The 25,635-nt window shown below is 39.7% G+C and overlaps 1 protein-coding gene across 1 annotated transcript in view; it reads right to left on the reverse strand.

Annotated features, from left to right (window-relative positions):
- Window positions 1-25,635, reverse strand: part of LOC124596486 (filamin-B) — an 896,651-nt gene that overhangs the window by 169,827 nt on the left and 701,189 nt on the right. Inside the window, exons 33-34 of the mRNA XM_047135636.1 lie at window positions 23,238-23,468; window positions 23,033-23,145 (exon numbers count right to left, since the gene is read on the reverse strand). Coding sequence (XP_046991592.1) covers window positions 23,033-23,145; window positions 23,238-23,468 — 344 coding nt within the window. The remainder of the gene's footprint in view (window positions 1-23,032; window positions 23,146-23,237; window positions 23,469-25,635) is intronic.

Consider the following 25,635-nt stretch of genomic DNA (forward strand, 5'->3'; position numbering starts at 1 on the left):
CACACCAATCAATCATTCACATTGTTTAATTTTGTAACATTACAAAAAATACATACATAAATACTGCACTTGACGACGAGAATAAATTCTCGAAACATGTTTTGCTCAGCATGAGTACAATACATAACCGGCACTGTGTTTACACTAAAAACATTTGGGCAACACAATGTGAATGACGGTGTCAACTAGTGCTCCATGTGGCCATACGCCAAAACACAATAAATATAGTTCGATAAAGGTGTCACGATGATCACAACAATCACGAAACTGCATTTGCGCATTAGAGACAGTTTAGAAATGGTTGTGATTGGCCATGATATCTTCTCCCATCAGCCACCATGCCAAGTAGAGCTTGGCAGCGGCAGGAGATACGGCATGAATTGTTACAACTTTTACTCATTTACGTGTTCAAATCCGCCGAATAGAGTGCCCTGGTGTCAAGAAACTTAACCACTTAATATTTGTAAACACTAGTGGATGGCCTCAAAACATTTTTTCGTAATAAATAATTTGCGGGAAAATTATAAATATGTTGATCAGGTGCAAATTAACATTGTGGGCATAGGAAATTTGACAGACCCATAAAAAATGTCGTAAACAGCGGGAAAACGTTAATTCTGGGAATGTAAAAGCAGGGTGATACTGTATATTACGTTTTTATCCAAGTGGCAAACCAATCAAAAGATTTTTCCGCTAATTAAATTGATTTCTACGTACCTATAGCACACACGAACATTACAAATGGATCAAGTGGTTATCAGAATTTGAAAGGATTTGTAACAAATTGCCTCACACTTCTACATGATATTCGCCCAACCAAGTGATGTATGGCAAGGGTGGTTCTCAAGACTGGCTAAAGGGATGGCCACAAATTGGAGGAGACAATCTCACTAAGGAGGACATCTTGAAGAAAGTTTACTTAAATCTACAACATCAAGTCAATTACGAGAGGCAAAATTCGATAAAAATGTGAAGAAGGTAATAACCTATGCTTTGGAGAAGAAATAATGGTGAAAAACCATCCAAAGGCCCCGATAAAGAAAAAGTTAAATAAGAAATGCAATATTTATACACAGAACAATACAGAATAATACAAATTCCCCATGAAGGGAGTTGTATGCTTGCTGACTGTAATTCTGATGTGATAAAAGGTTTATTCCACCACACAGAGAAAAAAAAACATTATCACTGAGAAGATATGAACCATTTATGAAGAGAAAATGCAGGAAAAGAGAATGAGAAGAATATTTACTAACAGGACACCGATATTAGACTTTAGCCACACGATGAGCTACAAGATGTATTATTTTGTTCAGTATTTTATATATAGGTACGAGGATTATTTTATTCAATTATTATTAAATATAATGTATGTATTATGGCAAACATACCACAATAACGTAATTAAAGAAGATTAAAATGAAAAAGTTCACAGAAAAGAGAATTTCTGAAAAGAGAAAGATGCTGTTAATAGATTGAAGAACAAGAGAAAGCAAGATTCACTGACTTCAAGACAATTAGTTAAGTTTAAAAGAATGCTACCCTAGAGGCACAAGTATTTTATGTTTATAAATTGTTGAAGGAATTTTATATGTATTAATGGTAAAAAGTGTATTTCATGTATGTGTAATGGGCACAATCAAAGCTAAAGGAAATATGAGAAAGGAATGTAAAGAAAGCTGATGTAACTGTCTAATCAACATTATAATCTGGAAAATATTATAAGAAGAAAACCAGGTGTTGAAGACAATGAAAGTATGATACAAAACATACGGAAATAATTATTTGAATTTCATGATGAACCGATAACCATTTTGGTAATGAAAATGAATACAAATCTCATGAAGATACGATGGTAGGAAGATGTACGGACTACTGTCTTAATATAAACGAAATCTCATGAAGGTACGATGGTAGGAAGATGTAAGGACTACTGTCTTAATATAAACTAAGGACAATTGTGTGTGATGGAACAAACTTCAATATTAAACAAATTATGGAACACGTTCGCCGAATAACCAGAACAATTGCACATTCACTTCATTTTTCTGTTGACAAAACAATAGCAGGTGAATACACAACACTTCCTCCAGAGAGAATCACAAGACACACGGTGGAGAAGTAGAGATGATGTTACCAGCTGATATGTCATTCGACCCGACACTGTACACGGCTCGTTTGAAAACATGGCTTGGTGGAGGTCACAGTTCTATGTATTTTCTATTCGAACTGGCTGCAATCCCTGCCTTGTGCAGCCAGTTGAAAGGGCTTCTCACCAAATGGTGAAGTGTTGTGTAGTGAGTGTGAAGAGCATTGTGTCAGAAAGAGAAATTCGAACAAATTCATTGACATTTGGAGATTCATTTAAACGGGCAATTTCTGTTAGGCCCCCATTTGCAAACATTCATGTGAAATTTGATGTAAAGTGCATGTTACAACTTGTGGTATGAATCTTGGGATGGCTGAACTAAAGTATAACAGCACAGCACACAACCCTACCACACTCCAGTGAATCCTGTAACGTCTTCGGCCTTATCGCGACATTACACATTGAGGGAGGGGGTGGGGGGCAGTGTAGCGATGCAGGGGGCACCAAATTTGTTATAAAAGTCAGTAAATTACTCAACGGACAGTATTTTTCAGTACAGGTATTTTGTTCATTCCAAGCAAGTGTTGATTAGTGCCGTCATCATCCAGACACAAGTTAACTGTAATCTGAATTAGTTTTAGGAAACTAATAGTTTCTCTCAGGCGATAAAATTTTATTGATTATGAAATACAAGTTCTTGAAGTTTATTCAGAATCGGAAATGTTTAATTAGTAATTACATGCCATAATTTATTTGCTTATTATAAAGGTATTTTGAATTTTGTATGCATAAAAAATAAGTGTGAATTTATGTGCAGCTTTTACTCTGAGACTAGTCATCACTTAGAATGCTAGAAGTGCGCGTGTACAGTTTGATGACCTATGTGGTGAATTTTATTTTGTGATCTTCGCCCAAATGGAGAGTAAATCCAGTTTCATTTAAACTTAACATGAGATAGACACATCACGTTATTACAGAAGAGTCGTTTAGCCCATTAGGGAAAACTGAAACCTGCGCGCTCGATTTCAAATATGTTACACGCCAGTGCACAATCGAGCTGTCCAGTAAATCGCGTACAATAGTTTCAAATGCTTTGGGACAGAATTCACGAAGTTTAAAATTAATTTTGAGACAAGTGCAGATTTTGACAAAAACGAATCTAAAGTTTATTCAAAATATCGAGGTCCAGTTTTAATTGAGACACACATCAATTCGTTGGTTACGTTGCCTAGCAACACTGTAAAGCAGCTTAATAAATTTATTAAAATGATTTGCGACATAGTAAGGTCCATTACACACACAAAAAGTTACACAAAGTTCGCTGACCGCTTGAGAGTATGAGAGTGTTTCTCTTTCCATAAACGACAATAAACCGGCAGTTTCAAAAGTTAAATTATTAACTGTTGTGTAACTTCATTGACTGTCCTACACTACTACGGAACTTCTTGTATCGTGTCTCTTCACAAGAGATCTCAAGAAGCCAGGATAAACAAGAAGAAGAAACAAGACTAAAAAAGAGGCATCAGTAGACCATGTAAGTCAATTCATGAAGCATCTAGGTAACTAGATGTACCTTGATCAACATTGCATCTTATAGTTCACCAGCATTTTCAAATGCGTGCTTAGTGCTAATTCTGCAACATCTGGTGCCAAATAACAAACCACGCCGACAACCATTTGCTGTGGATATGCTGCAGCATATTGATATGGATGCCAGCTCTCTGGAAAGATGTTTATTCTCAGATGAGGCAACCTTTCATCTATCAGGAAGGGTTAACAGGCATAATGTTCAGATTTTAGGTTCGCAAAATCCGCACATTCTCATTGAACATGTTCACGATAGCCCAAAACTTTACGTTCGGTGCGGGCTAATACACAACAGGATTCTTGGACCGTTCTTCTTTGAATAGGTCAGTGTATCTGGACATGTTGGAGCAGTTTATGTACCCTCAGATACAAGACTTGCAACCCAACATCATTTTTCACCAAGCTGGAGCTCCGCCACATTGGTCAACGACTGTCCGCAAATTTCTGGATAGGAAATTTCCCAGTCATTGTATTGAACATGGAGGTCCCATCGTCTGGCCACCACGTTCACCTGACATTATGCCGCTTGATTTCTTCATGTGGGGATTCGTGAAGGACCGCGTGTATGCGACCATAGTGGACAATACTCCTACGTTGTGACATCTTATCAGTAATGCAATTGCAACAATAGCAGGGGAAATGTTACAAGAACTTGATAAGAAATTGAATACAAACTCGATATTCTTCGTGTTACAAATGGTTCATATGTAGAGGTTGTGATGGTTCTTTATTTACGTGACCATTACGACACTCCAACCCCAGTTCTCGATACCAGTAATATCGTACTTCTTTTCTGCGAAGTAACAGACATATTTTTGTGACAATATTCGCATTTGGTTTTATTAATGTATAGGTACTCCGATGTATCAATATATTGCAGTGATATGGTTCTTGTGTGTATTCATTTCTGTGAGACTGTCATAATCTTTTACTTGTAACCGTTTCTGGTGCAAATGCGCACAGAGCAGTCTCTGTTTCACTTTGCAGAAGTTAAGTTGTTATTTCGCTTTGTAAAAGAACAGTCAAGTCTTGTGTTCGGTTAAAGTCAAAATTAAATATATGAAGATTGATACAAAACTGGTTTCTTAATGATGTGAAAATTAAGAAGAAGTATGTGTGAATTTACAAGAAGTTTAATAAAAATGTGAATCATTACACCAAGTCAAAAACTATTTCTACCATACCATTGTTCTGATCTGGGATTGTTTGATCATTAAGAATTTCCTGAAAAACGCATTTCTTAGGTCTTCAAATATTGCTAAAATACAGATCTGGACCTTCTAGCAGTCAAAGTGGAATCATCCTAGAATCAACAAGATGAGCCATAATAACTTTGACGAAATCTACGTGGGAATCCACTCAAGATAAGTGCCAAAATTAATGACTTTTTTTACAGGGACTTCATTATTTCCATTCTGACGATAGCATCCACAGTCAATAACTTTGTTGTTGCCCGATAAAGCGAACATATGATACGTGAGCAACATTATTAATCTGATTTCTAACCTATTTTGCAAGTGGTGGTATTGTTAGAAGGTGTATTGATAATAAATAAATAAATTCTCTGAGATGCTCTACAAATTGCTGCATTTTTCATTTCATATCTACTATGGTTTTTTTTATGGGTCTTTGAAATCACGGAGGTTTGAGTGGGACACCCTGTGCTATCTGGAAGAGGTGCAACTATAGCTCTTTTTTTATTGTTGCAAAATTTCCTCCCATTCACAGCAATACTGATGATTTTGACAACAGAAGTATGAACAATACACAGCATAGTTATTGTTATGCTGGTAGAGGTGGCACAAATTGTTTAAACGTTACACATCTTCGGCTGATTTAGAACTAGAGCTCAAAAAAGTTTACTGCATAATGTTTGTAAATATTACTTGAAAGCCGATATCTTGCCAGTGTCATTACATCTTAATTACACCTATTTCTTGTTTTTCTCCAGTAACATTGTTTCATTAAGTGTAAACTGCAGAAAATTAATAATTATGATCACGCAAAACTGAATGGGAATTATAACCTGCATCATGTAGGATGGCACATCTACGCATACAGGCAGAGATACAGGCAAGCACGGAGGGGATGAGGTCTGCGCATGTGTGGCAGCACAGAGCTAGCAAACAAAGTTATTGTTGCCAAAATGTGTTGCTGTGGTCAACAGTCAAGTTCGCTTGGCTTTGGTACATTATATTGTACTTCACGTTTTAAAGTTGCATCTGCTGCTCCACAGCATTAGCCCATGTGACATCAAAAGCCAGGAACTGAAGCAGTTTTGTGAATACATCAAGTACAATTTTTCTCAAAATGGCAATTGTCTGACGACAAGATAATCAAAATGGGTTGCAATAATTGTCATTTATTGTGATTTGGACTGTATTATAAGAATAAAAATGTAATACACATGAAAATTAACATCAAACTCAACTCAAATAAACATCATTATACATGTTTGGAAGGTAGGAGACGAGATACTGGCAGAAGTAAAGCTGTGAGGGCCGGGCGCGAGTCGTGCTTTGGTAGCTCAGATGGTAGAGCACTTGCCCGCGAAAGGCAAAGGTCCCGAGTTCGAGTCTCGGTCGGTGCAGACAGTTTTAATCTGCCAGGAAGTTTCATCATTATACATGCTTGACAACTGTTTCTACTCCATATAATTTTTTGATAATTTGTACAGTGTGTGTGTGTGTGTGTGTGTGTGTGTGTGTGTGTGTGTGTGTGTGAGAGAGAGAGAGAGAGAGAGAGAGAGAGGGAGAGAGAGAGAGAGAGAGGGAGAGAGAGAGAGAGCAGTTAAATGTAAATTACAGTGCGTAAAAACGAATTACTAATGGTAAAGAGGTGTGCAGAAGACTACCATAAAAATTGTCAGTATGTTATAATATATTTAACTGTCAACAGGTATCATGACGACTTTATCCAGCTGCATTCTCGTGAGTAATTAGAGCACAGAACATGTGAAGCAAAGCTTGACTTCTCCTTGGGCAATATGTGGAACATTATAGTTTACATACATCATAAGATACAATTTCCTAATCAGTAAAGTCTAGGAATATTTAAAACCAAGAAATACTATTACTATATTTGTTCTAAAGTTTACATCTTAATACAATTGTCACTGCTACCTGTGTCAGTGTCCAAACCACCTATTGTAAATTTAGGGTGATAGGTACAAGGCCTACATTTATCTCCACCTCCCTATCAGTCGTCTTTCTGAAGCTTTTCAGCACACTGCACACACCGTGCCCATGTTGAAGGGCACTGTTTTCTATTGCTTCGTGCACAAGCGATTCAGTGTTTGTTATGTTGAATGTTTTATTGCCCCCCCCCCCTTCCACATATTTTGTGACCTGTACTCGAATTAATTCTATTGTGTTGTACTGACAGTGATAAGTGGCTGAAAGTAAAACTTTGTGACCATACTCACAGGCAAGAAGTCAAATTTGTACATTCTGTCATGGGAATTGTGTAAATTAATAAGCTGCAAAAGTCTGGCACATGAGTGACACTGTGTGAAATACTTAAAAGTCAGAGCACTATATCTGCTTTGCTGGTGTTTGCACGTAAGTGTTTTCTCTGTAACAGCTGAATGACAACTAGCACGGTAGTTACAATGACTGGCTACAAAGCAAGGTATGGCAAGAATTGTTCAGTGAACCACTTCTTGAAACTAACAGTGTTCATTTCCAAATGATATTCACTGCTGTTGCTCCTACACCTAAACACAAGTTTACTCTCAGGAACAAAACCAGAAGAAGAGTCAGCCTGCAGCATAATTATCTGAGAACCTATTCCTATGGGAACTTTAGAACTACCAGTACCATCACTCATATTCCATCAAGCATTCATGGAATAAGTCTGACTCACCCATGTTTCATCAAAGTAATACACTTTTTAACTATGTCCTCCTCTTATATCGTACAACTTTAGAAGTGATGTGGTTCGTGATGCATCTATGTCACATCTTTCAATCAAAAACTCTCTTCGTAACATGTCTGAAATCAATGTCTTAAAATTATTTGCATTGACAAATTGCTACATCTGAAGCCATTTCTCTCTTTCATAACTGCACCAAGTTTTTGTCACTTTGGGTATTCACTACTTATATACACTTCAAACATTGAGCACTCTAAATGTCACTGTTAAAACCATTCATTTGTGTTACAGCTTTCCTGTGATTTCAGTGTTTTCCAGGCGACACAAAACCAAATTTTCCTGATGTTTCTACAGCTTCAACACTTTTGTTTACTATTCTCTGTACAGTTCTCTTACAGACTCATGGTGCTCCAGTTCATTGTTGCGTCCTAAAGATGTCAAAAATAGGAGTCTCGCTTTCAGACCCACCTTTAAAAAAGTTGTAACTGTGGTAAACCTACTTGCCTGCTTGTGAAGCACTTCATGTTTACTGCCATCATCGGACATATTTATCTGGCAATCACACTAAAACATTTACAGACACACATTCACATTTACACTGGTACAAGAAAGTAACATTGACAACTGAATGAATATTTCAGTTGCTTTGTGAATGAAAGTGTACTGTCCTGAAGTAAGGCAACAGCACAGCATGCGGGAGAGAGATTCTCGCAGTCTAGTTGTAACTCAAGGGTAGCACCTCGGAGAGAGAATGAATGTTATTGGCTGCTTGGCATTAATGGAGGGGGACGTGCAGAACAGTTGAAAACTGGGCCACCTTCCTACGTACAGTGAACTATAGCATTCTGAACACAGAGAATTTGAGGAGACCGATAAAAAAAGCAAACAACAAGGTAATGTTAATTCTGGGAATATAATAGGAGGGTTACACTGCATATCACGAGGACCAATAATATTTCTGATATTTTACTCATACGACCTCTTCTGCTCAGTTCCGTTTATTTTGTAGCAGTACTGTTGTCAATCTTTTATGGATTTATTAACAAAGCAGACTAATTCCATGCAGAAGTCTATAATCATACTGCACTTCAATGCATGTTTTCTGTCTAAATTATTCACAAGATTTTTTAATAAATAAAATGTTCTTGAGTGATTTAGTCGGAAAACAGTAACTAGATATTATGCTGTTATCTAGTGTTATTTGTTAGTTACAGTTTTCTATTAGGGAGATAAACCAATATTCAGGCATAAGGTCAGGATCTTCCAGTATGGGCAAAATCAATCTGTCTAAATCAATCAGAGCAAGCCGACACAAAAGTTGGAAAACCAGAGAGAAAATCAACTTCTGGAAAGATCCCTTGGAAATGAAAAAGACTACAACAAAACTGCTGAGTGGATCAAGCACTATGAAAGTACATTTTCTAAGCACAGTATGAAACAGCTGGGGCTAGCACCTGAAGAGGTTGAGAAAAGAATGAAGAAAGTCAAGAACAGGACATCTCCTGGCAACAAATCAATTACACAACTGGCTCAAATACCTGACCGGTCTGCAGTGGATGAACTGTTCACTGCAATGTTGCAGACAAGAAACATCACTAAATGGCCAGCAACTGGAAAAATATATTTCATATAGAAGGACCCAGCTAAAGTGGCAATGCCCAGAAATTACAGGCCAATAACATGTCTCTGTCAACAATGTTCAAAATACTTACAGGACTGTAAGCACACTGAATCTATTAGCAAAGTTGGTTTTGTTGGCAGCCCTGATGCCAGCTACAGTGCTTTTTGCTTGCTGTGTTACAAGATAATATAAATACAAGGGTTAATCAGTTTAAATTAGTGTACAATACTCAGTATTCATGTTCATTAGTGTCATTTAGACTCGATACATTGAAGGTAGCAGTTTTTATATGTTTCATTAGCAAAGTGATACTGACAGTGAATTCTAACCTCACTTTTATACATTTGACTAGTGCAACTTGTGATCATTAACAGTTTAAAAAAATGTAAAATATGTGGTAAATTAGTGTTACACTACAATATCTGAGCAAATCAGTGTTACAATACAACTTCTGAGCCCTTCTTATATACAGTTTAGTTAGCAAAAAGCTAAAACTCACCTCACCGTGTGCTTAAATTCCTTAGCTTGTTGTGGGCATTAGTGATTGTGTACTGTAAGCCCATTGGTTCTTACAGAGTTTGTGCTTTACTTTCTGAACTCTTATTGTTAGCTAAAGGTTTTGTTTTGTACTTGCATCTCTCAATGTAAAATACTCAGTATTTACGTTTATTAGTTTCATTCAGACTCAATACATTTAAGGTAGCAGTTTTTTATAGTTTTATTAGGGCATTTTCGCTTGTATATAAATGCTTGTTTACATTATAAGTACATGGGATAATCAGTAGGTGTAGCTTACCGTAGGTTACTGTTTAATTTGTCAATAATATTCACTAGGTATCCCCTAGCAGTTTCTTGTAGGTTACCGTTTTATTCCTCGGTATTCACTAGATAGCCCCTAGCACGAAAATAAGCACCAGATCTAGCTTTTACAACATATTTTTATTGTTTTTGATTGTTGAGTGTCCTTTCTGCCTATTAGAGTGAAGCTGTTAACCTCGTGTAGCAGTAGATTTCTGTAAGTTTCTTATAGTACATCACTTATTAGCTAGATGGATAGGGACTGTGTCTGTTGTATGTGGATGCAGGAGGAGTTGGCCACAGTCCAAACGCAGCTGGAAGCTTTGTTGGTCACAGTCAACAAGCTCCACAGTGCCACCTTGAGGTGCGGTGAGGATGGGGCGCCTGGGACAGCCTCTGCTGCACTAGATGTGCAGGTGGGGATGTCACAGATTTCTGTCACTGAGCCGACCTCAGGTGCGACTGAGCCGGCCAGCCCACTCTCCCCTCAGTGTTGGTGACGGATGGCGTCGAGGACTCAAGGCGGAGGCTGCATGAGGGATGCACAGGCTCCTGCCAAATCCCATGCACTTTGCTAATAGATTCAGTGTGCTATCTGATGCTGACAGAGGGGGGCGGGGGGGGCTGAGGCTGAGTCAGGTCAGAATGCACCTTCTGCCCAGGATAGTGGCTGCTCCTTCAGCAAGGTCCGGACAGGCACATGGGGGTAGGGGTTTTTTAATTATTGGGAGCTCCAATGTTAGGTGGGTCATGCAGCCCCACAGGAACATAGTGGCTAGGGCGGGAAAGAAGTCCAACGTTTACTCGGTGTGCTTGCCGGGAGTCCTTGTCTGGAATGTGGAAGAGGCTCTTCAGATGGCTATCGAGCGTGCGGGGTGCAGCCAGCTGCAGATTGTTGCACATGTCGGCACCAACAATGCCTGTCGTTGGGGGTTCCAAGGAAATCCTTGGGTCCTTTCGATGGCTGGCTAAATTGGCGAAGGAAGTTAATCTAGAAGAAGGTATTAGTGACCATAGCGTCGTTGTGGCTTCTCTGTCAGTGGAAGTTGCAAAAAAAACTAAAGAAACAGCATAGAGTTTCCTTGTTTGGCAAAGCAAATAAAAGTATCATTAATGAATACCTTCATAGTCTGCTCCAAGCATTCACCGCAGGACACAAAGATATTGAGCATCTTTGGTCGGAATTTAAAGGTATTGTCCACCACATGCTAGAGAAATATGTGCCTAGCAAAAATATAGGGGAGGGAAAGGATCCACCTTGGTACAACAATCATATTACGAAGTTGCTCAGAAAGCGGAGAATTTTGCACCCTCGTTATAAACATAGTCACTGCCCTGCTGACAAACAGAAATTATGCGAAATGAAAGCAGCTGTCAAAAGGTCAATGAGAGATTCTTTTAATGAATTTGAAAGCAATATTTTATCTGCAGACTCTAAAAATAACCCCAAAAAATTTTGGTCGTAGGTAAAATCTATGAATGCAACAAATAATTCAATACCTTCTCTTGCTGACAGTACGGGTAATGTAATGAATGATGATAAACAGAAGGCCGAAATTCTAAACCTAGCTTTCAAAAACTTGTTAATGGTAGAAGACTGCAGCACCATTCCCCCCTTCAATTATCAAACAAACGTAATGATGGCTGGCATAGTGTTTAGTGTCTCTGGGATTGTAAAACAGTTAAGATACTTAGATGCCAGGAAGGCATCATGCCCAGACGGTATCACCATAAGATTATATGTTGACTATGCTACGTATATAGCACCATTCTTATCAACCATCTACCAGAGATCATTGGAACAGTGGAAAGTTCCACGAGACTGGAAGAAGGCCCAGGTCATGGCAATCCATAAAAAGGGTAGAAAATCAGATGCACACAATTACCAGCCAATTTCACTGACATCAATTTGTTGTAGAATGATGGAACATATTTTGTGTTCAGACATAATGACCTTTCTAGACTCTGAGAAGCTCATATGCAGAAACCAGCACGGTTTTAGGAAACAGTGGTCATGCGAGACACAGCTGGCCGTCTTTGTGCATGATATACAACAGGCTCTAGATACCGGCTTCCAGGTTGATGCCACATTCCTCACCTTTTGAAAGGTGTTCAACTCAGTTCCGCACTGACGCTTGCTCCAAAAGTGCGTGATTATGGTCTATCTGATGACATATGCAGTTGAACAGAAAGTTTTCTAATGGACAGAGAGCAGTATGTCGTCCTGAATGTGGCGACTTCAGCGGAAAAAATCTTAACTTCAGGTGTGTCGCAGGGCAGCGTAAGAGGTCCACTGCTTTTTTACAATTTACATAAACAATCTGATTGATGGTGTTGACAGTGGCATTAGACTGTCTGCCGATGATGCTGTAGTCTACAGGAAAGTAGTATCACACAAAAGTTGTGAATGAATCAATGAGGATTTGCAGAAAATAAATGCTTGGTGTAATGACTGACAGTTATCTCTCAATATTAGTAAGTGTAACCTACTGGATATAACAAGACAAAAATCCCCATTAATGTAAGAGTACAAAATAAGTGCCCAGTCTTTGGAAGCGGTACCATCCATCAAATATCTGGGTGTGACTATTCGAAATGATCTCAAAATGGAATGATTAGATTACACAAGTAACGGGCAAGGCGAACTCTAGATTGTGGTTTATTGGTAGAATCCTGAAGCAATGCAGTCATTCGACAAAGGAAATTGCTTAAAATATGTTAGGTCATCCAGTATTAGAGTATTGTTCATCTGTATGGAACCCTTACCAATTGGGTCTGATTCAAGAGATTGAGAAGGTCCAAAGAAGAGTGGCAAGATTCACGACTGGTACATTTAGCGATTGCGAGTGCGTTACACATCTCATAGAAAGTTGGAGAACATATATTATTACCACCATCTTTCAAATCACGCTATGATCACCATTCAAAGATAATGGAAATTAAGAGCTTGTACTGAAGCATTCAGGAAATCATTTTTCCCTCGTGCGGTCTGCGTGTGGAAAACAGTGGGAGGGAGGGAGGGAGGGAGGGGGGGGGGGAGGTGAATATGATTTTGGCACTAATTGTGCCCTCTGCCACACACCGCTTGGTGGCTAGCGGAGTATGTATATAGATGTAGATGTAGATTTCCTGGAAAAAAAATATCCCACCCACATCCACATCTGCACTCTGCAAACCACTGTGAAGTGTATGGCAGATTGTATGTCCCGTAGTCCCAGTTATTAGGGTTTCTTCCCCATTCCATTCATATACGTAGTGCAGGAACAATGACTGTTTAAATGCCTCTGTGTGTGTTTTAATTAATTTACTCTTATCTTCACTCTCCCTAATGGAGCGATGCATAGACGGTTGTTGTATATTCCTAGTTATCATTTAACACCGGTTCTTGAAAACTTTGAAAGTACGTTTTCAAGGGGTAGTTTGCATTTATCTTCAGGAGTCTGCCAGTTCAGTTTCTTCAGCATCTCTATGATACACTCCCACAGATCAAACAAACCAAACATTCAATATCCCCTGTTAGTACTATTTGACATGGGTTCCATAGACTTGAGTAATATTCTATGATGTGTCATACGAGTGATTCTAATTAATATCCTTTGTAGACAGATTGCATTTCCCCAGTAATTTCCCAATAATTGAATCTTATCAATAGCCAACTGAATAATTATGCTGTTTCTTTCAAAGGGTATTTCATTACAGATTACTGGAGCATCTCTGAAAAACCTGAGGTTGCTATTAATATAGTCTACAAGATCATTAATATACAACACGAACAGCAAGGGTTCCAACACACTTCCCTGGGGCAAGTTGTGTACTCCCTACCAAAAAATCCTTGATTGAGTCACAAATTTTGCTCTATATCCTATACTATTGTACTATCGGCAATAAGTGAAGATGTGGTACTGATTCAAAAGCTTTTTGTAAATCAAGAAATACTGCATCAACCTGCCTGCCTTGATTCAAAGCTTTCAGTATGTCATGTCAAAAAAGTGCAGGTAGGATTTCACACGATTTATATTTTCAGAATGCATGCTGGTTGGCATAGAGGATGTTATTCTATTTGAGATAACTTATTATATATATATATATATATATATATATATATATATATATATATATATATATATATATAAAAATAATAGAGGGAAACATTCCACGTGGGAAAAATATATCTAAAAAGAAAGATGATGAAACTTACCAAACAAAAGCGCTGGCAGGTCGATAGACACACAAAGAAACACAAACATACACACAAAATTCTAGCTTTCGCAACCTATGGTTGCCTCGTCAGGAAAGAGGGAAGGAGAAGGAAAGACAAAAGGATATGGGTTTTAAGGGAGAGGGTAAGGAGTAGGGGGAAAAGGTATATGTGTGGATGGATGTGTGTGTGTGTGTGTGTGTGTGTGTGCGCGCGAGTGTATACCCGTCCTTTTTTCCCCCTAAGGTAAGTCTTTCCGCTCCCGGGATTGGAATGACTCCTTACCCTCTCCCTTAAAACCCACATCCATTCGTCTTTCCCTCTCCTTCCCTCTTTCCTGATGAGACAACAGTTTGTTGCGAAAGCTTGAATTTTGTGTGTATGTTTGTGTGTCTGTCGACCTGCCAGCACTTTCATTTGGTAAGTCACATCATCTTTGTTTTTAGATAACTTATTATGTTTGACCTCAGAATGTGTTCTAAAATTCTACAAGAAAATCTAGTCAAGGATTTCTCTGGATCACTTCTACTACCTTTCTTTTAGATCGGTGTGATCCATACTTTCTGTCAATTGGTGGGCATAGTTTCTTGTTTGACGGATCTATGACACATAGTTTGCAGCTGCAAATTCAGTACAGAATCTGATAGAGACTCCATTGGGCCCTGGGAGTGGAAGCTGTTTCTCAACGCCATTGATACTAAAATCTATTGCACTCATCATTTCAGTGGTACGAGAATTACACAGGAGCAATACACCTGGGTTTTCCTTTGTAAAAGAACATTTTAAAATTGAGTTAAGCATTCCTACTTCTGCTTTGCTACACTCAGTTTCAGTTCCTGTCTCATCCATGAGAAACTCAACACTAACGTTGATGCTACTAACAGCCTTTACGTACTAAAAGAATTTCTTTGGAGTTTGTGAAAGATCACTTGACACTATTCTGCTACAGTAGTCACTGAAGGCTTCACACATTGCTCTCTTGACAGCCAAACATGTTTCATTCAGCATCTCTTTATCTAAGCTTTATTTTAAACCTGCTATGCAGTAATCTCTGTTTATCTTCAAGTTTCTTTACAGCAACTCTATGCCATGGAGGACCTCTCTCATTATGAGCGGTTCCACTGGATAAAACAGTGCATGGTCAGCTATTCTTTTAAACTTGAGCCATAGTTCACCTATATTCCCCTGTCTTGTGCTAAACGTTTCAAGTTTCTCATTGAGATATGATACCACTGCTTTTTTATCTAGTTTATTGAACATATAAACCTTTCTATTTGTTTTAACTGACCTTTATCTTTGAGCAACCATTATTGTTACAAGTGCCTCACAGTCACTGATACCTGCTTCAATGATGCCATCCTCAAAGAGATCAGGTCTATTTGTCACCATTATAGCTAATATATTGTTGCAGAAGAAGCTGAATAGCACCATGGTGTAGTGATTATGATACTAAACTGTTGCATGGAGGGTCGTGAGTCAAAGCTCACTTGGACTCTACAATTTTAATTTTTATATTTGGTTCGAGTACATTCTAGAAGAATCCACAGACGTCAAGTATCATTGTACTTGAATGTTGTATATATACCGAATGTGTTCTGGCCGGAGGCAGTTCGCTCCGCACTCTTGTATGTGCAAGTGCTGAATAAACCTTTGTTAAGTGAAGTTCGTGTTTGTCATTCATCTAATTATGCCTTCTTCTATGTGACATTATTCTGGTGGAGACCCTGGGTATTGGAACTTGTGACAGCGCACATTATTGACGACACAGTGGCTAACATCAGGCCATAACAGAGCCACCGTTTACGTGGCAAGAAACCCAAGTTCGAGCCATATTCAGCAGATCACAATCTACCAGAGAAAGAAGAAGAAGAGGATGTTACAATGACAGCAACTGTGTGCCACCACATGAGACATTCTTCCGGGTTCTCTGGTGACGATAGCCAAGATCCAAACAAGTGGCTGAAGGTATATGAGCGTGTGTTTGGCTAACGTATTTTTCTACTTAGAGGGCACTGCCAAGCAATGGTATGAGGACAACGAGGAGAAGTTCACAAGCTGGGAAGTATTCGAGATGGAACTGCACAAGTATTTCGGCAACACACAAAGACAGAAGTGCAAGGCTGAAGATAAATTAAAATGCAGGGCACAGCGTCCAGGAGATACTACAGCATCCTACAGAGAAACTATAGCATCCTACATTCAAGACGTCTTGGAGCTGTGTAAAATAGCGGATCCTAGAATGGAGGAGGAAGATAAGGTTGCACATCTCATGAACGGTGTTGCTGAGGACATGTATCAACCCCTACTCCTGAAGGAGGTTTCAACAGAAGACGACTTCATAAAATGGTGCCAATATATCGAGACAATGCACCAAAAAAGAATTACACACAAGAAGTTTGAACAGCTTCCAAATGTCATATCGATGTCTGTGACAGAGGAAGAAACTGATTTCATAAGTGTTCATCAGATAGTGAGAGAGGAAGTTCAGAAGGCACTTGGATTGCATAGCAAACAAAAACCCGAGACATTTCAAGAGGTCATAAGGGAGGAAGTGGAGCAGACATTGAACCCAATCTCTCCTCCTCCAATTCCCTTTAAAACGGTGAAAAAGTCGAGACCCACGCGAAGTTACGTTCCTACAATGCCGCATGAGGAACCTGTTTGGGCACCAAGGAAGACTGACGTCTGGAGGACCCAGGATAACCGACAGTATGTTTCCACTGTGGACGACCGGGACATGTGGTGCGCTATTGTGGAGAAAGGCGGCAGATATTTGATGACACCTGTGCCAGAAAACAGCAAACCGATCTTAGCCGATGCCAACTCCTGTACGACAAAGATTAACAAGAAGATGTGGGTGTAGGACGACGTAGGTTACCATCGCCGCAAGATAGCCGCTGGAGAGGACGCTCCATAACATTACGATCAGAGTCTCCATCGCTGTTTAGAAGCTCCAGCCGATCACCTACCCGCCGCAACTTGGAAAACTAAAGGGTGCGGCCTTCCTTGGAGGTGAGGCCGCCGTAGAAAAAAAATCCTCCGCCGTCGATCACTACAAAAATGATATGAAACTACGTCGATATCCTCATGGACAGCTGACCAGCCCAAGCTCTCGTGGACTCTGGAGCATCATATTCAGTCATTTTGGAAAAGTTCCGTCACCAGTTGCAGAAAACTGTATTCGTCGACAGCAAAACATCTCTGCTGAAGGTGGCTAATGGGAAATATGTAAAATCTACAGGAAGATGTACCATACATGTGGGTACAAAAGGCCATATACAGCCCTCAGAATTCATCATCTTATAAGAGTGTTGTCATGACATGATTCTCGGATGGGATTTTTTGAAAGCTTCTCAGGCAATTATAGACTGTGGTCACTCGAAGATTATGCTAGACAAGATGAGATACTGTGGACAGGAAGACGCGCATCTGAGTTTATGGAGACTGTGTGCTGGATGGAGTGATCATTCCTTCACTCAGCACTAGATAGGTAACTTTCACATGTCATATCATGCATCAACCCATGGATCTTGTAGTGGAATGTAAGAGAAGCGTACCACTGAAGAATAACTTCGTCATCCCAGCCTCTGTGATCTCTTTTTAAGGACGGATTCGGTGAATTGTGGATAGTTAACTGTCGCCGAGAACCGCAGATCCTTCCCAGACACATGTGCGTAGCAAACACTGAGCTGTTAATTGAAGAACAGCTCAGCGTCATAGAAACCTCCCATCCTGAGTCTGTGGGCGAAATTAGCACTATCACTACGAGACACGATCTTCTAGCTCGATTATCACCAGATCTCACTAAGGAACAACAGAAGAAGCTACTTGACATTCACAAGAATGCTTCAATCCGCAGGTGAAGAGCAAATTAGACAAATCAACAGTGAAGCACCAGATTAGCAGTGGAGACCATCAACCAATAAGCCAGAGAACATACCTTGTGTCAGCAATGGAACATCGAATAATCCGACAAGGTAGAGAAAATGATGATGAATGACACCATTCAGACTTCGCAGAGCCCATTGTCATAACCAGTGGTCCTTGTCAGGAAGAAGGATGGCAGTTGACACTTTTATGTTCATTAGAGGAAGCTTAATAAGATAACTAAAAAGGATGTTTACCCTCTACCACGAACTGACAATACACTAGATTGTCTGAAGGGGGCTAAGTTTTTCTCAACCATGGACATGTACTTGGGATACTGGCAAATCGAAGTAGATGAGGCTGATGGTGAGAAAACTGCATTCATAACCCATGAGGTCCTGTATGAGTTTAAGATAATGCTGTTTGGTTTGTGTAATGCACCAGTAACTTTTGAATGAATGATGGATAATCTTCTAAGTCACCTGAAGTGGACGATGTGTCTTTGTTATTTTGATGACATTACAGTGTTCTCAGAGACATTTGATGAACATATAAAAAGACTGAGGGCCTTTCTTAAGCGTCGCCAACAAGGCGGACTGAAACTTAATCCAAGGAAGTGTCTCTTTGGAGCAAAAGAAATCAAAATACTTGGACACCTTGTGTCAAACAAAGGTGTGCAGCCAGACCCAGAAAAGGTGAGATCTATGACGAAATTCCCTATTCCTAAAAGTATTAGAGATTTGAGAAGCTTCCTCACATTATGTTCTTATTACAGTCATTTTATCAAAGACTTTTGTATCAAAGCCAGGCCACTCCAAGAGTTGTTAAAAGTTTATGCTAAATTTATCTGGGGTGATGCTCAACAAGATTCTTTCGATGTGCTGCGAAACGCTCTGACGACTGACCCTGTACTTGGTCTGTATGATGAGAGAGAGCTTACAGAAGTACACACAATGGCGGTGGGTATGGGATCGGTGCTGTTCTGGTGCAAATTTTGCATGGAAAAGAGAAAGTGCTTCTAGGACACTTACAAAAGCCAAGAGATACTACTCAACTACAGAAAGAGAATGTCTCGCTGTGATCTGGACCATGTGCAAATTTTGAAAGTATCTCTATGGAAAGCCATTCGCAGTTGTTACAGACCATCATTCACTTTATTGGCTGACAGGTCTTAAGGATCCAACAGGACAACTCAGCAGGTGGGCACTACGTCTTCAAGAGTATGGCATTACCATAGTATACAAAAGTGGAAGAAAACACCAAGATGCCGACTGTCTCTCAAGAAACCCTGTGCAAGACCATCAAGACTTTGGTGATGATAGTGACTGTCTCGCTGCACTCCAGGATATCTCTGCTGAGCAGGCGAAGGATGTGAAGATAGTGACTGTCTCGCTGCACTCCAGGATATCTCTGCTGAGCAGGCGAAGGATGCCAAGATATCTCAAATTATGCTTGCCTTAAATCGGTCAGAGGATGTGAAAGGACAATTTAAGGCAGTTAATGGACAACTTTGCAAGAAAATCTTTGATCCATTTGGAAAGAGGTGGCTACCAGTGATTCCTAAACACATGCGCTTAGATGTTCTACAGAAATTCCGTGACACACCTGAGGCCGGACATTTAGGATTTATTAAGACCTACAATAGAATCCGCAAGAGATTTTTCTGGCCAGGTTTATTTAGGAGTGTCCGTCACTATGTGCCGCACTGTCGAGAGTGCCAGAGGAGAAAGGCAGTTCCTCAGACACCAAATGGCTGACTAATACCAATTCCACCAGCCAAAACGCCTTTCCAGTGTGTTGGGATTGACCTCCTCGGATGATTTCCAATGTCTGCTAGTGGCAATAGATGGATTATTGTTTGCACTGATTACCTGACACCTTATGCCATTACAAAATCTGTGAAAATAGCTGAAGCATCCGAGGTAACCAAATTCATCGTGGAAGACATTGTATTAAAACACGGTGCCCCAGGGTTGTTCACCATGGATCGAGGGAAAGTTTTTCAATCGAATCTTGTGACACAGATAAACTGTCGGTGCAACATTACTCATCACTTGATGACTGACTACCATCGGCCAAGTAACGGGCTTACTGAACGCCTTAGTAAGACCTTGGCCGACATGCTATCAATATTGAGCAGAGTGACTGGGATGAGGTGCTACCTTTCTTGACGTTTGCCTACAACACCACCAAACAAGACACCACGGGATTTACACCATTTTTCCCGGTGCATGGGCATGAGGCGACTACGACGATGGACAGTGTGTTTCCATTACATCCTGATGATGTGGATGACAACTACATTGGCCAGATGTTAACCAGAGCTGAGGAAGCTTGGCAGTTAGCTCGACTCCGCACACTGCAGGCTCAAGGAAATGACGGCCAAAGGTATGACGCAAGCCACCGTCCTGTTGTCTACCATCCTGGTGACCTCGTCTGGATCTTCACTCCTGTTCGGAAGGTTGGTCTCTCTGAGAAGCTCCTCAGGCACTACTTTAGACCTTATCAGGTTGTAAGACAGCTGTCATGTTACTTATGAAGCTGAAGATTTCGACTCTGACACAATATGACGAAAGATCAGAGATACAGTCTACGTCCTTTGAATGAAGCCCTACAAGGATCCTCCACCTAGAGTAAATTCGAAGCTCCAGCGAGAGGCAACAAACATAAAGGTGACGAAGAGTATAGCAGAAAAGGAAGTTCTAAAAAGATCACCGCCAAGGAGAGCATCAGCCATCGGGAGTCGGAGTATACAGGGCTGATGACTCGTTCCCGGACTAGGAGGACATAACACCGAGATGCTGTTCTCTTAAGGAGGGAGCAATGTCGCAGAAGGAGCTGAGCAGCACCGTGGTGTAGTGGTTATGATACTAAACTGTTGCATGGAGGGTCATGAGTTCAAAGCTCATCTGGACTGTACAATTTTAATTTCTATATTCGGTTCGAGTACATTCTAGAAGTATCCACGAATGTCAAGAATCATTGTACTGGAATGTTCTGTAGCTGTAAATATACTGTATGTGTTCTGGCCGGAGGCAGTTCACTCCACACACTTGTACGTGCAAGTGCTGAATAAACATTTGTTAAGTGAAGTTAGTGTTCATCATTCATCTAATTACACCTTTTCTATGTGACAATATTTCCATCATTAAGTGGTGTTCCAAACTATCTGTTTTATGTTGGGTTCTCCCCCCCCCCCCCCCCCCCCCAGCTTTCTGTACCTAGTATAATGTCAATCTTACAGCATTTCAGGAGTGCTTCAAACTCTGGCATTTTGTTGTGAATACTTTGACAGTTTACAACTAAGATTTTAATACTCTTGCTGTTGGGGGCATTTCTTTGGATTTTACACTAATACTTTCAGGTCTCCTACAGCTGTTGCTATCTGGAATGGATGGAGAGCAAAAAAAAAAAGGGTCAGGTACCTGCTATGGCTATGGATGACTAAGCTGTACGGAAATCTGAAATTTAATTCGAGTCTCTGATGTTTATGGTCTGAATTTTCAATAACGACATTAGCAAGGAATGCAGCATATGCAAGTGCATCTCACTGGCGCTAAGGAAGGGCAAATTCTCAAAAAGTGTTCTAGGACAAACAGCCATGCACCAACAGCCAGAAGGCTGCAAATACATAAGAATTTTCCAGCTGGACAACAACAAACATGGGCATGTAAAAAACGTGATCATCAAAGAGAAAATAAACGGGTCACAAAAATTTTGAAAAGTGCACAATCATCCCCAACCATCAAGGCACTCAATACCTGGGCCATTATCATCAACACACTGCAGACATTGTGAGATTGACAAAAGTAGAGTAATGTATTCTGAGCAGAAAAATAAGAAAACTTATGACAATTCACAATGCACTCTACCCCTGAAAGCGATGTCGACAGGTTGCACTTGCCCAGAAAGGCATGTGGTAGAGGATTCCTGCAAGCAAGGTAGATAATGGAAGAAGAGAAGTATACATTGACGGACTATGTGGAAGACTGCAAAGAGTCAGCTCTGACTGAAGCCAAGAGCTGAAAATTTCTCAAGGTACTGCAAACTGAGAATCAATACTGGATAGCTGTATTCCAATTGCGACTGGCAGTCTGCACAATAAAGCAATGCATTAGTAGTTTTTGGAGAAGATTGTAGTCAAAATAGATAAACAAAAGACTAGTGTTGGCTGACGAATGGAACCCTAAAAAAAGAAATTGAAGGACTGATTCCTCAGGAAGAAGCCCTCAGAAATGATACTATCAAAGCCAGAGTTGAGAAATCAGCAAAAGTCTCAAAGTGCATACTCTGCAATGAAGCTGACAAAACAACTGACCAAATTTTGGACTTTTGCAGAATGATCACACAGACTGATCTGTACACAGGCACAATAATGTGGCATGAATAATCTGCAGATTACCATCTGCCAGTGTAAGCCACAAAAAATACTAGAGAGCGAACGTGGCAAATTACTATGCAATTTTCGGCTTCAGGTCAATAAAATGCAGGAACACAATACTACAACTGTGCAGAAGAGTACAGTGCACATCACTGACATTGATACCTCTGGTAATAGCAGAATCGACAAGAAACGAACTTGAAAAACTTATCTGATATGAGGACAAACTACAACTACTCCAATGTAAACCAGTAAGAATGGTTGCAGTGGTTCTCGACACACTGGGAGCAGTGCGGAACTTGGAAACCACTGGCATTGGTAAAATATACATCTGACAACTACAAAAGGCAACTTTACTGCAAAAATTACACACACAGCCCTAGACACTTGGGAACTGTACGACTAGTGATAAAATATGAAATACATCATCATGAACTCATTTGCTATTTTTATGGTTATTGCCATGTTTATGGTTATATATAATAAATCATCTAAACATATTCTCTTAATTATTTGTTTCTATGTTTTTATCCAATTCAACCTTTGTGTGAAAGAGGATTCCATTACTTAAAAATAATTATCAAATCACTGTCATTAATTGATTTGTGGTCTGATTACCTTAGATGGTCCAAGTCCTGAGATTTTGACCTTGCTAACATCATAAATGTTGCAGGCAAAAGGGCTACCTCTCACTGGTTCCCCATCCAGCATTACAGACACACTGTGCCGTCCTGTAAATGTGCAGACATGTATCAGAATTGTCAATGCCAAAGTACAGAGTGATTTACAAGTGTCTGACAGTTACCTGACATTCTTTACTTACCTACTTCAAGTGGGGTGAATTCTGCAATAAATTTATCTGTCTTTGTCACTCTGGCAGTAGTAGTCTGTCCTGAAGGGGAAGCAATTGTGACGTCACAAGTGCCCAAGTCAGCAGCCGGTAACTGAGGATCGACAATGAGAACTGCCGAGCGGCCGAGGGGAGACATTTTTAATGCAGAACCTGACACCAGAATTTGGCTGGAGTCAAGAATCTTGCAGGTAAACGGAGAACCTGCCACAGAGAAGCAAATAATGAGGCATATTTCAGATTTTTCACTAAAACAAAAAATTCCTGTTGTGAAGCAGCTCAAGCTGACTGGCATACCAGGAGACCAACTGATTTACAGTTATGTAAATAGTACTCATGCACAAATCACATGCTAGCTAATTTGGCACGACAGAGTTGAACAGAAGATGATCAAATTAAAATGCATCACAATTTGACGGAGCCTAAAAATCACACTAAGGTAGCTGGAAGACAGGGAAAGACAGCAAAACACCATTTTGGCTGGAAGATTTTTGTGGTTATTTACAGTTTATTCAATTATATGTGAGAGTAACAGAAAGCTCTGAAAAACACTGGGTTATGTACCTTTCTGAGGTAAAAAGCAGCAGCATCCAACTGAATCTACATTTTCAGCACTGTGTCAACATTAGAAGCAGTGTGAGGGACAATACTCCTGTGCTCAGGATTCAGGCACGAAATGGGAGGAAATGACAATCTTCATGTCACTTCCACCATCTAAAGTTTTTTCTTTCTCAGTGTCCACTCTTATCACTTCCCTGAAATTGCTCTCTTTCAAATATGTAATGGGCAGCCAAATGAAAAGGAGGCAGATGGAAAAGTAAATACACTTTATTATTTCAAAAAGTAATTAACATAACTGTTACGACATTTGTCCTACTGTGAGCCACAGTAGTCAATGCCTTCATGGAAAAATGTTGCAGTTGCCTGTGGAACCATAACTGTATTCAGGTCCATAGTCTTCTGCTCACTCAAGTCAGTGAAACTACCTGGCATACAGGGTGGTTCAAAAATTGAGGGCATACTTTGAGGTACGTACTACCATATGCAAACGAAGTTCGTCACAACACTCGTCGAAACACTTAGTTCCCGCGCCGCGGGCTTCAAAATCAGAGATGTTTTTCTTCTAACAGGTGCTTGCTGTTGCAGACAATATTAATAGGACAGCTGGTTTCTGAGGTGAAGGCTACACTGAATGCTGTGTCTGATATTACACATACAGTGGAACTCCACTTTTAAACTTTTCAAGGGACTTTAAAAAATATGATGAATACTGCAGGAAAATGTGAAATGTGGGAAATAATGTTTTAAGCAATAAAAGTTACACATAGGATCCACCTTTGTATTTTCACAGTTTATGTATGGTATTTGTACATAATAGGCACCAAATCACTGTCAGGTACTTTTTTTATTAGCTAATAAAGGTTTATTACCTTCTAAATATTTATTATCTACTAAAAACTGCTGATTAACTGGAACTGGTAATTGTCTGGCAAGTAGAAACGTCTGACTTAAATTTATACACCATAATCGATGTTTTTGGAAAGTCTGCAGCTGTCATTCACTATTTAAATAATAAAACACTGCACCAGTTACGTATTTTTTCATGCTTAGTATGACGCATTTTGTGAATTTTTTCTCATTGTCAAGTGCAAAGATGTATTTTGTGTGTGGTGTCTGCCTAAGTGTCGTTCTGTATCTCTTGCATTGTAGTCATCTTTTTGAGGTTATAAGGTAATGTGGCTCCTCAGTTGTACAGAAAACCACACATATGCAAACTATCACTCACACTGTCTGTCTGTGAAACATCACAAAAAATACATACATAAATACTGGACTTGGCAATGAGAATAAATTCTTGAAACATGTATTGCTAAGCATGAAAAAATACTTAACTGGTGCTGTGTTTAAACAAAAAACATCTGAGTAACGCCTTGTCAGTGAAGGTGTCAATTAGCACTAGAAGTGGCCAAATGACAAAATGTACTAAATATGGTTCGACAAAGGTGTCGTGATGATCACAACAATTGTGAAGCTATGCATGTGTAGTAAATGGAAATAGTTGTGACTGTCAAGATATCTTTATTCGAACTAACCTAGTTACTCACATCAGCCACTGAGTCGAGTCGACCTTGGCAGTGGCACAAGGTGTGGTACGAATTGTTCCAACTTTTACACATTTCTCATTTCAGATCCACTGAGTAGAGCATCCTGGTGTCAAGAAATTTAACCTGTAAATCTGTAAACACCACCTTGGTGGCCAAAACCATGCCAGCATCTTTTTATGTCAATTATGTGAGTTTTTCTCCACAACCATTTTTCATAAAGTGTAAATCGTGGGAAAATTATAAATATGTTAACACAAAATCATGTG

This window comes from Schistocerca americana, chromosome 2 (genome assembly GCF_021461395.2).
Source record: "Schistocerca americana isolate TAMUIC-IGC-003095 chromosome 2, iqSchAmer2.1, whole genome shotgun sequence".
Taxonomy (NCBI): Eukaryota; Metazoa; Arthropoda; class Insecta; order Orthoptera; family Acrididae; genus Schistocerca; species Schistocerca americana.